The following is an 18605-nucleotide window of genomic DNA, read 5'->3' on the forward strand; positions in this document are numbered from 1 at the left end:
AGGCTGGATGTTTTCGCAGCAGATTGGGGAGGAAAAATTCTTCTAACCACACCCCACAACATGTAAAAATTGCCCAGGATAATTGGGTTTTTGGTGACTTTAATTGGCATCGGGGAAAATGCTCAATTAAGACCCCGATTATCAGTATGTGTATCCCGCTTAACATTTTATGATGTACGTAAACATCAACAAATCCCAAACATTGGATATCGTAATTTTTAGTAACTCTTGAAGACATCTTATGTAAAACGCCACATTGGACATGTTTAAAGTTCCTATGGGCGTTTTTCCCCAGTTTCCTGCTATAGGGTTCCACAATCTACTCGCGCTGGAAGGAGTTGCTTTGACATGTTTTGCCGAATGTGGCAGTTGATTGCACGAATACCCTATACACACCGCACGACAAGATAATTACTTGCAATCTTTCAGAGACATCTGGTAATGGTGTTATTGCCAACTTTGATTAAAAGGAAGGTAAAATCAGAATCATCTTTATTTGCCAAGTATGTCAAAAAAACACACAAGGAATTTGTCTCCAGTCGTTGGAGCCGCTCGAGTATGACAACAGACAGTCAATTTACAGAACACTTTGGAGACAGAAAGACATTGACAAAAAACAAAAAACAGTCACTGAGCAGTAAAGCGTTGCTCGTTATCTGGTAATGCCGGTACATTTTTCTTTTTGGACAATTGTGCAAAAAGATGCAGTCCTCTAGCACTTAGAGCAGTTCGAATGACTAATATTGCAATAGTCCGGTGCAATGACCGTTGTGCAAAGGGCGCTGAGACTTCAAGGAGTGTATGCGGTTTAAAGTGACGAGTTGTGCGATCATCTGGGACAATGTTGGTTGTGCAAATGTTGCAGATACTCCTCAATCAGTGTGCAAATGGAGCAGATGCTACTCTGGCATGAGTGGCCAGTAGATGCAAATAGTGCAGCATGGCGACACAACTCCAGTGAGTGCACGAGTAATACATAATTGGCCCCACAGAAATGTGACAACGAACTCAAGTCAAGAAATTGTCAGCATGTTGTAATGGAATTGTAGGTTAGGTGTTTAAGAAGTTGATCACAAGAGGGAAGAAGCTATTGGAATGTCTACTAGTTCTAGTTTGCATTGATAGGTAGCGCCTACCTGAGGGAAGGAGCTGGAAGAGCCGGTGACCGGGGTGCGGAGGGTCCGAGAGGATTTTGCACGCCCTTGTCTTAGTTCTGGCAGCGTGCAAGTCCTCAATGGTGGTTAGGGGGGTACCGACAATCCTTTCATCGGTTTTGATTGTCCGTTGCAGTCGGAGTTTGTCCTTTTTTGTAGCAGCACCAAACCAGACTGTGATGGAAGAACACAGGACTGATTCGATGACCGCTGTGTAGAACTGTCTCACTCTTAACACACCCACACCACAAGTAAATCGCTCTGAATAATCTTTTCGATAATCAGGTTTTTACTTGCTTTGATCGGGAAGGGGGAATTTCAAATTGGGCCCGATTATCGGTATGTACTCAGCTTAACCTTTGCGATTGTCAGACCCAGATGTTTTCCCAGCAGATCGGGGAGGGGAAAAAAATCACTCTTAACATAGCCAGGACAGAGGAAAATTGCTTGGGATATTCTTTTAGAGACATGATAATCAGGACCTTCTTCAAAAGGTGAGTGTGGTTTTACTTTATTGTAGTTTGGTATTGGTTGAGGTCATCCATTAATGCTGAATGCAAAAACCAAAAAAAGAGGAGCAGGATTTACTGGCGTGCATGAATAAATGGCCTTAAACATCCTTACCTCACCTCTTTGTTAGTCACCAAAGTCCTGAAACATAATGAACACACCAAACAAAAGTCAACATCATAAATACTATGTTGTCCCTGTTAAGCCGTGCGTCTTATCGGAATCACACCACAAACATTCCAGTGTTGAAACACCTAATGAGAGGTCAGGAAACCCCTGATTGTATTGTGAAACGTCTGGGGTTATTTTTACAATATTTGTTCATCGAGAACAAAGTGTTACTGCTAGTGGAAGTGTTAACGAGCTCAATTTACTCATGCGACCACGTAAACCTTTTGGCTCCTTTCTTATATATATATATATATATATACGTATATATATACATATATATAAATATATATATAAATATATAAATATATATGTATGTACACACATATATATATATATATATATATATATATATATATATATATATATATCAGAATCAGAATCATCTTTATTTGCCAAGTATGTCCAAAACACACAAGGAATTTGTCTCCGGTAGTTGGAGCCGCTCTAGTACAACAGACATATACGTATATATATATATATATATATATAAATATATTGGCGTAGTAGCTATGAATATTTTGTAAACATATATAATGGCCTGTTCGTATGGGGCCATTGTTTGGCTGTAATTTTACAAGAGTGTATATTATACTCTATATGAATAACTTATTGATAAGTAATTAATTATTTTATTAATAAGATATCAGTTCAAAGCTATTTAGATATGAAGGGTAGGAATTGATAAGTTGCTTTTTTTCCCCTCTACATTTTATTATTCGTTTGGGACAAATTCCACTTCAACCGTCAATCAATACCAATAAATGAATGCACGTAGAAAATGTACTATTGTTGAAATAAATCAAATGTTCATATTTAGGAAATGTAGGCATGAGTTTTGGGCCTGTTAAAATCCGGGAATCCAAACATTGATGATGTTGAGCTCCCTGTTGCGTGCAGCCGTGATGGCGCTTCCTCAGTTCCTGTGGCCACCACTAGGAGCGCCCTCCTTGACCGACCTGCTTGTTGCAGCACCTGAGGGCAATTAGCACTTAGGTGGAGGCCAAAATATAATGGAGTGCCGCAAAAGATGGCGGCATCTCTTCTCTCCTTGTCAAGCTGACACTCAGAAAAAGGCAACAAGTAGGTGGTGACTGGTGTGGTCGTTTTGCTTTCGTTGGCTAACGCTTGCTTGTTTTTGGGCCATGCTGGCGCAGCTTTTCTTCTTTTAGTTTATTGTTTTAGTTTGCTGCATGGGGGCCAATTTATTCCTTGTTTCTTTGTGTGTTAGGTTGTTGTTTTTTTTTTTTTAATTTATTTTTTCTTCCCCCCCCCCCAGTCGGTTATGGAGGAGAGCACTGAGTACGATGACCTGTGGTTTGGTATCTGGTGTTGTTTGTAAATTGCTCACGATGAAAATGATGGCAACATTTTGTCAGGTTTACCTTTCAAGGTTTTAAAGTTTGAAAGCCACTTTTTGCATATTTAAACTTTTCAATCAGAGCTGTTTTATATGGTAATATCCATATGTTTCAGGTGAAACTATTTGTGAATATAGGTTTTGGGTTTTAGTATTCATCAGAATTGAGAAATGTTTGTTTAAATGTAACTGTTTCAGGTGAAGCTAAATATTAAGTCATTTAGATGTAGCATTTATCTATAATCTAAGTTGATGTAGTGTAAAGGGGAAAGAAATGCTCATGCTGAATATATGAAATGCTAAAATTTAAATAATCACCGAAATGGCATTTAGACTTTTAAGTATTTATCGAAGTTGAGGGTTCGTGTTGTAACACGCTAAATTTAAATGTAACTATTCAGCTCATGAGCATTTGGATTAAACTTTAAACTCGAAATTGACAAACTGTTGTGAATTTGTTAAAAGTGACCAGTTTTTGTTGGTCTAGTGTTGACTCCATTTGTCACTATTTTTTTTTGGTGGGGGGCGCTGGACAAAATAAAGCTTGTCGCTGGTCTCACCCCTTTTTGTATCTGGGGTCCTTGTTTTGCAGTCTCCTAATGTGCCATTTTTACACAAACTGCGGAATTTGGCTTTTTCTGCGGTTTTTGTGACAGATGTGTGCAATGTAGGTCATTCAAAAATGTCAATTAAGCAAGGGGGCTGTAAACCCCCTACAAAAAAATAAAAAATAAGAGAGCCTTTATAATCAATATCAAATTTCATGTTTCCTTTTGGGGACAGTTTGAAATAAGTTTTGATGAGCTTCATATTGTGCATGCAGCAAAAATCAGGAGACAAAGGATATGTTAAAGTGAGTGTGTTTAAGTCTGCTTCCAAAGCACACAAAGGTGCACCCAGTTGGGAAACCTGAGCAAATTGTGCAATTTATCTTGTTTTTTTTTTTTTGTTCTCTCTCTCTCTCCTTTATCTCTTCCCCCTCCCCCAATCCAGTCTCAAGTGTGGCTATAAAAGGACGCTCTGACTGCAGCTCACTCTGCTGACCCGGAGACCGTCCACCATGAAGCATCTCTTTTCGGCGCTACTGCTGCTCAGCTACTTGGGTAAACTCAATCGATGACACATGGAAAGCATTTATTCGCCAGCCTTCATCCATGTGCTAGTAGGCTCTTCGGTCTTACTGGTACTAGGACGAGGGCGCACTGTTAGAATAACTCATGCAAGTAAAAAAAAAAAAATTCCACTGTATGACATTTCTTCATAAGAGTAGAACTACCTGTCACTAGTGAGGCAAAACTGCACTCATGGTTCTAGTCACATGCAATATGTTAACTCTTTATACACTAGTAGTACTAGTAACAGTTGTCAACTATTGCAGTTTTGCCTCACTACGAGTCAGGCACTCGTATGCCCTTCTGTGAATTGTCAAAGAGCATACTAGTAAAAAGTACATGGATTTTACTGTAAGATGCATATTAAAAGCAAATTGCTATACTATTAACCTTTTCACTTCTCGTGCCACTTGGCATACTAGTGTACAAAACTTTGGCATAAACTAGTGTGCTGCATGAGTAACACTGAGGCTCAACTAGTCGGCATGTATGGAAAGCAACTTGATGATTTTGATCCTTTAGTCAGCTTAAGCTCAATGTAAGAGTACACACTTCTCACTAGTAATTCGTTGCATATACTAAAATAACCTTTCTCGTAATGTTTTTCCATTAGTGCCACTTTTGGCCTACTACTACGCTCTGTCGTCACTATTGTAAGACAATTCGGTGGAAAACTAGGGTGCACTAGAGCGAATGTATTTCGACTGTTTCACATTTCTGCACACGACTAGGACAGCAGTTTTCACGAGTGAAAACTACACGAGCAGACAGCTGCATGCTACTAGTGACATAATTGTTCGTCAGCACCTAGCACAGCGCTTGTCAAATTTTGAGCAAAAAATACTTGCCTCTCGCGCTGTGCTTCAATGTAGGAAGTAAAAATTTATGTAAAATTCTACTTGAGGTAAATTAAAATGTACTCAAATGCTGCTAATATTTTTCAATTGGAACTTAATTCAATGTCATGTACCAGTAGAGGGAGGGCTTGTAACATTTTTGAAACTGATCTTGCGGATCTCTAGTGCTTGGAGATGTCCGACGAGTGTGCAGAAACGTTCAGTGGTGGAAAAATGTTTCAAGTTGACCTACCAAGACTCTATAAGGAATCAGTTTTTCCAAAGTTGAATGAACACTTTGTCATACTCTATGCTCAACAACCCCCCTTGTTGTAGTAGCTGCTGTGTTGTCGGCCCCCACCGAGCATGTCAGGTGGTGCGTCAAGTCGGACAAGGAGCAACAAAAGTGCTCGGACTTGGCCGCCAAGGCGCCCGTGTTCTTCTGCGTGCAGAAAGCAGACTCCAAAGGATGCATCGAAGCCATTCATGTGAGCATCAAAATCATTGTTTTCAAATGGGATTTCTTAAAGCGACAGCATGGTATGGAGTGATTGACACGGCTGCCTCGCCTTCCAAGGTTCTGGATTTGAATGGGTTTTTGTCTGCGTTCTCCGGCTTGTCACATTCCAACCACATGCATGTTAGGTGAATTAAATAGTGCCCTGTGATTGGCTGAAAAGTTCAGGGTATGCCACATCTCACCAAGTCAGAAGTAACTACAGTGGCTGCTCGTCACCTTTTTGGAAAATGGTTGTACCCACAAAGTTGCAAGATTTGTCACCAGTTGCTTTTGAGAACTGGTTGTGAGAGAGATGGGAAATTGGCTAAAGTTGCTAAATTGGCAACAGGGCACTGCAAAAAAATGCAAAATCTTACCAAGTGAAGAAGAATCACCTTTTATTGTCATGAACGTACTGTACTTATTTAAACATTTTCAGCAAGACCAAGGTAAGATTGTTTTAACAATCTTATAGTCAATTCTTGTTCCTTTGGCAGATATTTCTTAAAACAAGATTTTGTATTCTAAAAAGTTTTGTCTTGCTGATGAGTTAGAAAAAGTCACAACTCTTGTGAACAGTAGGTAAGCTTAGGCATTTTTGCAGTTTGAGAAGGTCAGAAGAGTACATGCCAAAAGTTAAGATTGTTTGCAAGCGTTTTAAAAAAAAAAAAGTTGTTAGAGGGCTGTGAAAGTTGGCAACACTGGCTCTGAGAAGTTGCTAATAAGATGACTTTTCATTGTCCTCCGAACAGGCAGGAACAGCCGACGCCATCACGTTGGATGGAGGAGACGTCTACACTGCAGGACTGGAAAACTTCAAACTCCATCCCATAATTGCAGAAGACTATGGTGCTGGTAAGTCACCCTAAACAATGTCAACAATCCATTAAAGGTCCCATGCCAGCCAATTCTTCCCCCCCCCCCCCCCACCCATTTGTTTGTAAGAATTTGGTTTGGTGAGGCCATTTTTCAAGCTCTTCTAGTTGGCATTGCCTCAGAATTTTTAGATGGATTTGCTATTCAGCTGTTACTGCTACTGTTAATTAAAATTTTGAAAATGGCTTTGCTCTTTCATGTGGGTTGTGGTGGCCAAGCATTGACATTTTGACAAAGACTGCAAGCGTCGCTGTTTCATCCAGTTACATTGTATAGTTATTTCAAACAAATGTAGACTTTAAAACGTTTGTATGATTTGGGGCCTGAGACCTGCTCACATGCAACCCAGAAATTCAGTTCAATGGGCAGATATAATAATTAAATCGCTACATCACAAACACACGGTCTGATTTTTCAAACCTTTTGCATTCAATCGCAGACCGACTACATCTGTGTCCCTCATTTTGACCCATGTTTGACTTTAAACACTCAATTGCTTTTGTTCGCATAGGACCTTAAATCAAAGAATTCTGGTCATTTTGCACAACTGATAAATGGTGTCTTGATGCGATTGACACAACATACAACCAGTTATCACTGCTGACAAATGTCTCCTCCCCAAATCAGATACATATACAAAGGCTGACCTATGAAGTAGCATGGTGCCACAGGGCCAGAAAATACAATGAGTGGTAATAGAAGCTAGGAATTGTGGTCAGAATGTAGAATGGGAAAAACACTTTTCTTTCCCATAGATGGGAAGTGAAATCTCTCAAAACACTCCCACACCGTGGAATAATTGCTCAGGATATTAAAGGGCAATGAGGCCTTGATCTCGAGTTGAAAACAATGCTAAAATTTAGGCTGATTGGAAATGATTAACTTGTTTAACATTTGCTTGATCTGACCATTTTCTAAATGGGAGGGGGGGAAAAAATCATGCCAACACATCTTGCATCACAAGATGATTGCTCTGAATAATAGTTGAGTCACTCAATAATCAGGCCTTTGCTGGCTGTTTGCAAGTGAGACAAATGCTCAAATTTGGCCCGATTGCCAGTCCCGAGCGTTTTCTAAGCACATCAGGGAGTAAAATTCATCAATGCACCCACACCACAGGTGAATCGCTCAATCTTTTAGACGACTTACAATCAGACCTTTGAAGACTTTGATCAGGAGGAAACAGACTCAAAATAAGACTGATCATTGTGTACCCAAATTCATTTTCTATCAGCAGGTATTGAAAACATTCATTTTTCTGGAGAAATAGTTGCACAGCAACTTAACTTTTTTTAATTGTGCAATGTGCTCAGCATCTGATAGCTGTTATTACGCCGTCGCCGTGGTTAAGAAGGGCACAGACTTTGGTATCCGCGACCTGGCGGGGAAGAGATCTTGCCACACTGGTTTGGGAAAATCTGCTGGCTGGAACATCCCGATTGGAACTCTGATCAAGTTGGGTGTGTTGAAGTGGGGAGGCATTGAGGACCAAACGATTGAAGCTGGTGAGTGATGTCTCGTGTTAAAGTTATAGACCTAAGTTGCTATTTTGAACTTTTTTATTTATTTGCAGCGGTGGGTAACTTCTTCTCTCGGAGCTGTGCCCCCGGAGCAGAAAAGGGTTCCAAACTGTGCAAAGGCTGCAAGGAAGACTGCTCACGGTCTCACGATGAACCCTACTACGACTATGGCGGTGCATTCCAGTAAGTGCAGTGGGTACCTCGCTGTATCGCATGTTTTTAAACAGTTTTAATGGATTTAGGCAGTATGCAGGCCAGTCCAAATTTAATGGAGCTAGTTCCACAGCAGGCCAAAAATGTACCAGAGCTCTCCTGAAAGAACAGCAAAGAAACTGAAACAGCCTCACTGTATTTAGTCCTGACTGGTCACCATCAGGAGATTACTCCGAGGTTCTCAAAGATGGAGAAAAGGGGTCACCAACCTATTTGAAACAAAGAGCTACCTCTTGGATATTGATTGAGGTCAGAACTGACCCCTGCAGAAACCCCACAGGTTGTTCTGAGACCGTTGCCAGTTTCAACAAGCTCTGTTCCTTGATATACTTGAACCAGTTTAGAGCAGTCAACTGACAAGACACAGCTTAAAGCAAGCATGCTTTGCAGCTTGGACAGTGTCAACTGGCACTAAATACTTGAAACAGTTTTGTTTAAATCTATTAGTGTGTGGGAGGGATAAAACAATCTTCTAAAGTTTTCAACCATTGTGGGTGGGTCTGTAAGGCACACCGTGACTCACTCTTTGCATTCAGCTCACTATTTAACAAGCTCAACAACCGTCTGTCACTAGGTGCCTAGTCGCAGATGCTGGAGATGTGGCGTTTGTCAAGCATCTGACTGTACCAGGTGAGTTCCTTCAAGGTACTCTCTTAGATTCAATTTTATTGCTTGGTCATGTCGAAAGATATTGGCAACCCGGCGTTCCTGTTCAATTTCAAGCATGGATCCTTGATGCTGCTTCATGGGTCAGTCATGATTGGTGTCCACCAAATTCTTTCAGGTTATGAAAAATATATTAAAGAATCCTCATTCTCCCAAATGAGCCACAATCAAAAGTGGGTATGCTCTACAGATGGGTGATGATGAATTGGATTATTTTATTTTTTTCTCCCCCCCCATGTAGGTGTCAGTCACAATCATTTGGAGGGTGGTTGTGAGGGCCCTTGCGTCGGCTCCTCCAGCTGTATTTTTTTGCGATAGTTCATGTATTTTGAAGATTACTATTAATCTCAACAGTTGTCAATTTGGACAAATGTATTTATTTGCAGACAGCGAGAAGGCCAACTATGAGCTGTTATGTGTGGACAACACCAGAGCACCCATTGACAACTACAAAGAATGCCACCTGGCCAGGGTACCCGCCCATGCTGTGGTCACCCGCCAAGACCCGGCGCTGGCAGACTTGATCTGGCGAAGCGTCACCACAGTGCAGGTAAGATGCACACTTGATTTGAGAAATGTGTTCGTGTGCAATTTTTTCTTTTCTGCCTTGGAGGGGCTTAAATCCGGTAAGATGCACACTTGATTTGAGAGGTTTTTTGTGCACATTTCTTTGTCAAAACAGGGCTTCAACCTGTTCTCCTCTGCTGCGTACGCACCCGCCAAGAACCTGATGTTCAAAGACTCCACACAGAAACTGGTCCGGCTGCCTCCCAACACAAACTCCTTTTTGTATTTGGGTGCCAGCTACATGAGCACCATTCGCTCTCTGAACAAAGGTAACGACAAACTCAATCTAACTCAGCTGAACACTTGAGCATTTTTGGGTCTTTTTTGTTTTTCTCCTCCCCCCAGAGATCACTGCAGCTGGATCCAGCGCTATCACGTGGTGTTCCGTGGGCCACAGCGAGACACGGAAATGTGACACATGGAGTGTCAATGGCATGGTGGATGGCGAAAACAAAATTCTGTGTCAGACTGCCCCCAGTGTGGAAGAGTGCCTTAAGATGATCATGGTAAAAGGACAAATTTATTCTGAAAATTTATGCAATTTAAGGGTCCGCATTATAACCCACAAGTCACTCTATAGCACCCCCTGGAAAATTTTTAAAATTAGCCGCAGAAAACGTTTTTCACCAACCAACCCCATATTGGATAGGCCTCTTTAGTCACGGAATGCACAGTTTAACACACCATACCTGCAATGAAAGAGGAAGGCAGCAATTTCACCTAGTAACACCCATGGAAAGATAAAAAAAATAGATCAGTTTAATCTACACAAAACTGGGTGGACATGTTGATTATAACAGGATGCATGAAAGGCAAAGACCCATGCCTGGAAATGAAAAGGAAGTCCGCCTTTTGGGTTTGAAGCAGATCTTTCATTTACTTTAGAGTAAAGAGGCAGATGCAGTGGCAGTGGATGGGGGGGAGGTGTACACTGCCGGACAGTGCGGTCTGGTTCCAGCCATGGTGGAGCAGTACGATGAAGGTACAGGAAGAGAATATTCAATATTATTCCTCTCTCACCTACCCCAATTGTTTCTCAATGAGTTACATTTGTACCTCTTGTCCCCACAGCCAAGTGCAGCATATCTGGAGGTAAGCAATGTATTTTTCTATACTGCTTGTTCCTCATTAGGGTCTCAGGTGGGCTCTTTCCGAGCTGACTGGGTGAGCGAAGGTACAGCTGGGATTGGTTGCCAGTCAGTGGTCACGTACAATATAGACAAGCATTCACACCCTAGGACAATACAATGAATGACTGGTTCAAAGACTAACATGCATAATTTTCTGAGTTTCTTGGTGAAGAAAACCATCTAAATCCTATTGTGGCGTGTGTAGCCTCGTCATCGTCCTACTTCGCAGTCGCCGTGGTCAAGAAGGGTTCCGGGGTGACCTGGGCCAACCTGAGGGGGAAGCGGTCCTGCCACACAGGCTTTGGCAGAAACGCCGGCTGGAACATTCCCATGGGTAAAATCCACAAGGAGACCGGCAGCTGCGAGTTCAGTAAGTAGACTCATATTTGAAATGACGGTATAAATTCTAACTTGCAATTGTTGCAGTAGTTTGTTGTAGACTAAAGTGTAACCATATTGATGTGAGAAGTAAATATTTTGAATGCTGTATTTTTGTCATCTCTGTATAATCAGTAACACCCCAAGGTACATTTTCTTTTGATTGGGACACCTCATATGACAAATTGGCATAATGCACCCACAGGGTAATCAAAGGAGGGGTTGGTATAATATTCAAATTTGCGATTACTACCTTAATCCCAAACAAACTCATGAATTGCAGACTGAGGTTTTTGGCAGCGCACAGGGCTTCCTTTGGATTGGTGTCGTGAAACTGAAAAATTGTCTTCCTTGGAGCAAAACACTAGTTTGGTTGGATCTTAAAATAGCCTTTTTTTTGCTTGGGACTATGCAGGGTATAGCAATGTACTTGCTGAACAAGTGAGACTCTGGGGAAAATTGTCTAAAACTGGAGTCAGGGGCTTGGTTGCAGTGAGGTCAGTCTGCCTTTTGAAACCAGTCTTTGGGTGCATTGATGCAGGGAACACGCCAGTTCTTACAGGGTCAGAGTTCGCTTGATGGGGACACCAGGCACTCTCACTACAACTGGTGTGTAGTCTGCATACTAGGGAAAACTGCAATATACTTTCAGTTCCAGTGATGATGTATCAATGTCCCGGACAAATTTACTTTATTACACACTAAATCTAAAAAAAGTTGCCAAAAGTACATCATGCCCTGTGCCATTTCTTCAGGCAAGTTCTTCAGTAGCGGCTGCGCCCCTGGAGCTCCGGCCGGCTCGCCGTTCTGCTCTCAGTGCGCAGGCAGTGGGAAACCTGTGGATGACAAATTCAAGTGCCAACCCAGTTCAGAGGAGAAGTACTACGGCTATGCTGGGGCCTTTAGGTAAAATTCTTCATGCAACTATGAAGAGCATTCAGAAAACGGCAGTCTACTTCTCAAGCTCGAATGTCGGGAGTCTATCCCAGCTGACTGAACATGATTCTAACACAGAACCTCAACTGAGACCATGCTGCAGTCGCGCTTATGGGGGGGACAATTTAAAAAAAAAAAAAAAAAAAAAGTTAGACAGCACCCCCCCCAACCCATCTACAGAATGAAATTAACTTAAGCAGACAAAGTGGAACCTCGATAGAACAGACTAAGAGGGGTTGGGTCCTACGATATAACTTTTGCCCTTTTTTTGTTTCTCCCCTCCCCCAGGCCATATGCACCCATATTACTGTATAGTACAGTTTTTTGTGGCCTTAGCGCCCAGTACAGCAGTTATGGTAAATGTTCAAAACTGCCACATTTTATCCAAACTTGGCATCCTTGGTCATGGTGATGTTGATGTACAGTACTCGTCATAGGAGTCTCTTTAATGAGCTATGAGGATTTGGTGTGCCAAAGGCAAACCGCTTGACAAAAAATGACATTGCAGAGACTTTTGTACTCTTCAGAGTGAGCGACACAGCCATGTTGCGCACGCTTTGCTGTGAGTTTATACTCAATAGATTTCACCATGACATGGCTGTCATGCCAATGCCCCGCATTCAACATGGTTGCTTGGAGGCGTTCCTTTGGGAATTGGATCTGACCGTAAATGAGTCTCTCATTCTCTGACTGCGTTGCGCCGCAACAGCCAATTCTGGAATTAACAGACTTTGCCGCTGGCAGTTTAAGTGACAAATGGATACTATTTTTGGACACTGTTCAGTCCGATGGTCCGGTTTATTGGGGTTCCACTGTCTTGGCTTAGTTTGGAAATGGCTGCATTCAAGGATGGAAGCTTATCTTTTTTCCTTTTCAGGTGCCTTGTTGAGGGTGCTGGTGACGTGGCCTTCATTAAACACACTATTGTTGAGGAAAACAGTGACGGTAACAACCTTAGACATCACACACACCCCCGCCAGTACCAAAACCGATCAAATTTGTGCTCCATTGCAGGTAAGGGTCCAGCGTGGGCTGCAGATGTCTTGAGCAGTGACTATGAGCTCATTTGCCCCTCCAAGGGTCCGGTGCCCATCACAGACTTTGAGTCTTGCCACCTGGCGGCCACCCCGGCACATGCTGTGGTGACCCGCCCCGAGACCCGCAACAAAGTTGTCAGTATTCTCCAGGAACAGCAGGTAGGGAAATGCATCCAGTGCGCTGTCTCACCAAATTGTTAATCTTGCACTCAAAAGTTGGCAACATTGGGTGAAATCTGGGCATGACCCAAAAATGCATTCTTTACAGGTCAACTTAATGTCACATTCTCCAAACTTTAATTCCTAGGCCAGGTTCGGAACAAGCGGCAGCGACCCCGGTTTCAAAATGTTTAAGTCTGATCCTGAGAAGAACCTCCTCTTCAAAGACTCCACCAAATGTCTCCAGGAGGTGCCAAGCGGATCCAACTATAAGATCTTCTTAGGACCAGATTACATGGATGCCATGACCTCACTGAGGCAGTGCAGCGATGCCACTCCAGGTTTGGGATTCTTTTTGACTCAAACCACCCTGGAAATATGGAATTGGTGTGTTATAACAGAAATGGTCACATAGTAAAAATGCTTTTCCCCCCCCCCTTTTTGCTCTTTCACACAGATCTGGAGAAATTGTGCACGTCCCACACCTGTCAGCAGACAAACTAGATGGCTCAACATCTTTTCCATGATGCATTCTGATGCTACATTGTATTGTCTCTGTCTCAACATGTTCAATCGCCAATTACAAATCAATACTTATCCCTACGCATATATTCAAGACCTATTTCGCAAACTGTTTTTCTAACATGTACCTCATTTATCAAATAAAGCCTTTTCAATGCCTTACAAAATCTTGCTCTGAATCATTACCAACAAGTACATTAGTGTTGTAGTCAACATACTGGATAAGATTCAGCTTTTGGTTTTTGCAAAGGTGGGTAGTAATGAATTACATTTACTCGGTAACATTTTGGATGGATGTACTTGTCAGGGTGGCACGGTGTTGACTGGTTAGCACATCTGCCTCACAGTCTGAGGACCGGGTTCAATTCCCGCCCCGGCTGTGTGGAGTTTGTATTGTCTCCTTGTGCCTGCGTGGGTTTTCTCTGGTTTCATCCCAAAAGAAAAAAATAAAACTTGCATGGTGGGTTGATGGAAGACTGAATTGCCCTTGGGTGTGAATGTGTGCGTAAATCTTTTAGATGTCCCCTGCAATTGGCTGGCGACCAGTTCAGGGTGTACCCCACCTCTCTCCCGAAGCTAGCTGGACTAGGCTCCAGAACGCCCGTGACCCAAGTGAGGTTAAAGCGCAGCAGTAAATGGGTGGATGTATTTGTCAGTCGTTTAAATGTACCATACATTTGACTGAGTATTTATAGTGCAAAGAATCATTTACTCATCACAATGGTCGACATGCCGGGCACTACTTGTACTGCGTGCAGCATCTATTTTTCGACTTAAACTTCTGTATAGGACACAGGACAAGTCCAATCTTGCCACTTGTGTTGAGTTCACCAATCGGATAACACAAGGCAGTCACATGACTGCACATAAAGCCTTTGGCGGCCGATCAAAGTTACTTATTTGGGCAGGGTCAGGAAACTGCTGCGCTAGAGTTTACAGACTGGAAAAGAGCCTGATGATGCAGTTGTAGCACTGGTGTGTAATCAGGTTCACCTCAAGGAGCGAGGGATGGGTTCGTAATCAGTTGGACACAGAAATTAATTTTTTTTTCCGACAAAAAACAATTCCAATTCTAATTACTGTAATTTCTCGTATAATGCGCATTCCCCCCCCCCCCCCCATAAAGTCAATCGTGCGCATTATCCGTATGTATAGGGGCAAATGGAAAAAACTTTCACATTTTATGAATGTATGCCGCCATCTAGTGGTTATGAAACAAGTGCAGCCTACACTTTAATTCCAATATGACGGGTTCGTTTGACTGCATATATGTACAGTAGTGCTCATAAGTTTACATACCCTGGCAGAATTTGAAATTCTTTTTTTTTTTTTTTTTTTTTAAATGATTGAACAACAACCATCATTAATTTCTTTATCGTTTTGTTGAATTATGCTTTTCTGAAATGCTTGACTGTTTAATTCGAAAACCATTAAAATTAAATGTGTTTCGCCTGGTCCTTCATGTTTTGTTTCAAGAATTGTACCAATCTTACAAATTATGCCTGGGTAATCAAACATATGAGAACTGCGTTTTCTAATTTACTAAAAAGTTGGGCTGTGAATTTCAAAATAAGACCAAGTAAATAAAAAAATAAAAAAATGATTAAGTGTTCAAATAATGTGCTTAACTTCAGAATAATTCTTTGGAAAAAAACTAACAAAATACAGATAATACTTCATGTTTTGATCATATGGGTAGAAGCAAAATCATGCATTTTAAAAATGCATTATACATAAGAGTTTTCCAGAATTTTGAGGTCAACTTTGGGGGTCGGTATCATACATGTGTGCGCATTATACACAAGAAATTACGGTAATATAAACAACCCCTAAATTGTTCCTTCACAGCTCACCGCTGTTGCATTTCGATATTTGTTCATTTGTCAGTGTGTAATGTGTGAATGCTCCCCAGGTAGAATGTATATATGTTGTATGCATGTTTTTCCTGCGCATTTTTAGCTTAACTTTGTCCAAGTACGAATCTCCAGGAAAATGGTGATGATGATTTAGAATCCTCCAACCCTGTCTTGCATCAGACAGAGACCCTGGACGGAATCACCGCTGTCTCCAGAATGTAGATCCAGCACTCAATCTACCATCATCATTTACTGATCCATCAACATTTACTGTCCAGTATTATATTGTTTCTCTTAACTCAGATGTAACTTCAAATACTGATACACAAAAGTTATGATAAACTATTCAGACAATCATTTTATTTTTTGACAGTATTCATAAATCAAGTTACAAGTTTTTCAACCTCTTTTCTCTATTCAATGTTTTTTTCCAAGAGTCTTTTGTTCCATTCACATTACATTTATTTTTTCCAATTACCTAAATATGAATTTAAACATTCATATAATGAACATTCAAGAAACAAAATGTATACAAATCACCAGCCTTAGCCCACAATAAGCATATTTTAACCTCTCCATTAAACAACCTGTGTTGAAATGGCAGAGTAATTACTTCTAGGCCTTATATGGGAACATTGTAATCAAAGTCTCAGAACTCCATCAATCCATCCATTTTCGGAGCCGCTTCTCCTCACTCGGGTCGCGGGCGTGCTGGACTCTATCCCAGCTGTCTTCGGGCAGGAGGCGGGGTACACCCTGAACTGGTTGCCAGCCAATCGCAGAGCACATACAAACTCACATTCATACCTAAGGGAAATTTCGAGTCTTCAATTATCCTACCATGCATGTGTTTGGGATGTGGGAGGAAACCCACGCAGGCACGTGGAGAACATGCAAACTCCACACAGGCGGGGTTTGAACCCCGGTCCTCAGAACTGTGAGGCTGACGCTCTAACCAGTCGACCACCGTTCCGCTAGACAAATAACCTTTTTCAACAATTTGCAGTCATAACTGTACATTAGACTTACGAGAAACGTAGCATTGCTAATAAATTCAGTCCCTGGAGCCCTCGATCGTGTAAACAAAATCAAAAGCAATCCTCCAGTCGGAGCGGCTTGGAACCCTTTGACAACAACTTTAGATGTGTATTGACTCATTAACATAAAAAACAAAGTCACATTTTTCCCCAAAACTATAAACCTCTCCCCCTTTTGTATTATGGCCTCGCTAGCATCGGGTTAACATCATTTCAATCCCAACATGCAACACTCACAGTATGTATTTGCTGCAGAGCACATTCCTAAAGTGCCATCCAGTGACCACTTTAACCACAACAGTTATCTCAACATATTTCACAATAGGAATTCAGACCTGACTAATTAGGAATTCAGACATTTAAATGAAATATACTAATTTGGAGACAATGGAAAATAACCCAAGAGCTGTACCTTTTACAGGGGTTACACAGTGTAGTCTGGCGTCTGCCTTAATGTGTATATCAGCCCACTTCCAACTTGAGAAAACAACCATATAAGTAGCAGTTTCTACAACTCCAATTCCAATGAAGTTGGGACATTGCGTGAAACATAAATAAAAACAGAATACAATGATTTGCAAATCATGTTCAACCTATATTTAATTAAATACACGACAAAGACAAGCTATTTAACGTTCAAACTGACAAACTTGATTGTTTTTCGCAAATAATCATTAACTTAGAGGACTGCGACCTAGGATGTCCTGGTGCCAAGCGCACGTGTGGACACCCTTATGCTTGAACATGGTGTTCGTTATGGACAATCTGTGATGAGCACAGAAGTCCAACAACAGAACACCGCTCGGGTTCTGATCGGGGGGGCCGTTCCTCCCAATCACGGCCTTCCAGGTCTCACTGTCATTGCCCGCGTGGGAGTCCCTTGCGGGAGCGCTCTCCAGCACCCCCTCCAAGGACTCGAAAAAAGGGTGGGTACTCTGAACTGCTGTTTGTTGCATAGGCACAAACTCGTGTAGCTGGGATAGGCTCCAGGACGCCCGCGACCCTAGTGAGGAGAAGCGGCGCAGAAAATGGATGGATGGATGGATGATTTAATGTAACTTTCGGAAATGTAAGATTTATGTTGCTGTTGAAATATTGGGGTTTAAAATATTTACTAACACCTGATGACTTCCAACCAATCATAAAATGAATGTTGCTTGGAAAAAATACGGCTGTATAAATCGAATTCGTTAAATATTTGCTTTGACTTGATTGCATTGGTATTTTGACTGAAAAAAATAAAAAAAAATAAAAAACACAGGATGAAGGCTCCACTTCAACCGTAAATCAATACCAATAAATGAATGCCCCGAGAAAACGTACTGTTGTTGAAATAAATCAAATGTTAAAATCCGGGAATCCAAACATTGATGAAGATGTGTATGTTGAACTCCCTGTTGCATGCAGCCGTGATGGCGCTCCCTCAGTTCCTGTGGCCACCACTAGGAGCGCCCTCCTTGACCTACATGCTTGTTGCAGCACCTGAGGGCAATTAGCACTCAGGTGGAGGCCAAGATATAAAGGAGTGCCGAGGAAGATGGCGGTCTGTCTTCTCTCCTCGTCAAGCTGACGGTCAGAAAAAAAGCAACAAGTAGGTGTTGACCGGTGAGGTCCTTTTGTTTTTTTTTTGGCTAACTCTTGCTTGTTTTAGGTCCATGCTGGTGCAGCTTTTCTTATTTTAGTTTCTTTTAGTTTGCTGTATGGTTGCCAATTTATTCCTTGTTTCTTTGTTAGTCATGTTGTTGTTTGTTTTCCCCATAAATTAGGGAGGACAGCACTGTGTCTGACGACCTGTGGTTTGGTATGGGTTGAGAAAAAAAAAAAAAAAAAAAGCTTTTGTAATTGATCTTGCCCCTTTTTGTATCTGGCGTCCTTATGTTGCAGTCTCCTAATGTGCCATTTGACACAAACTGCATAATTTGGCTTTTTCTGCGACAGATGTGCTATGCAGATAATTCAAAAATGTCAAGTAAGCAAGGGGGCTGTAAGCCCCATGCCACAAAAAAGATTAAGCCTTTAATCAATATAAAGTTGAATGGCTGTCCAATCTCATGTTGCCTTTGGGGAAA

The 18605-nt window shown here is 41.7% G+C and overlaps 1 protein-coding gene across 3 annotated transcripts; it reads left to right on the top strand.

The window, feature by feature from the left end:
* Positions 1–4216: 4216 nt before the first annotated feature.
* Positions 4217–13797, top strand: LOC133411348 (serotransferrin-like). 3 transcript variants are annotated; one of them, XM_061693626.1, is made up of 17 exons: positions 4217–4295; positions 5477–5628; positions 6392–6494; positions 7829–8020; positions 8089–8218; positions 8823–8878; positions 9301–9464; positions 9597–9750; positions 9827–9987; positions 10367–10463; positions 10553–10573; positions 10817–10981; positions 11745–11895; positions 12803–12870; positions 12940–13121; positions 13270–13462; positions 13579–13797. In XM_061693626.1, the coding sequence occupies exons 1-17, from the start codon at positions 4253–4255 to the stop codon at positions 13623–13625; spliced, it is 2079 nt and encodes a 692-aa protein (XP_061549610.1). In that variant the 5' UTR covers positions 4217–4252; the 3' UTR covers positions 13626–13797. The 3 variants fall into 3 exon arrangements, with proteins under 3 accessions (XP_061549610.1, XP_061549608.1, XP_061549609.1); XM_061693624.1 differs by having other exon boundaries at positions 12803–13121; XM_061693625.1 differs by having other exon boundaries at positions 4222–4295; positions 5480–5628; positions 12803–13121.
* Positions 13798–18605: the final 4808 nt, after the last annotated feature.

Source organism: Phycodurus eques, chromosome 13 (genome assembly GCF_024500275.1).
Source record: "Phycodurus eques isolate BA_2022a chromosome 13, UOR_Pequ_1.1, whole genome shotgun sequence".
In the NCBI taxonomy this organism is placed as follows: domain Eukaryota; kingdom Metazoa; phylum Chordata; class Actinopteri; order Syngnathiformes; family Syngnathidae; genus Phycodurus; species Phycodurus eques.

What these genes read in the sequence shown, in the direction of transcription:
- LOC133411348 (XM_061693624.1), top strand. Translation starts at nt 4,253, where the DNA reads ATGAAGCATCTCTTTTCGGCGCTACTGCTGCTCAGCTACTTGG. An exon ending in CAAGTGCAGCATATCTGGAG is followed by an intron (nt 10,574 to 10,816) that starts GTAAGCAATGTA and finishes TGGCGTGTGTAG; the next exon opens with CCTCGTCATCGTCCTACTTC. An exon ending in GTGCAGCGATGCCACTCCAG is followed by an intron (nt 13,463 to 13,578) that starts GTTTGGGATTCT and finishes TCTTTCACACAG; the next exon opens with ATCTGGAGAAATTGTGCACG.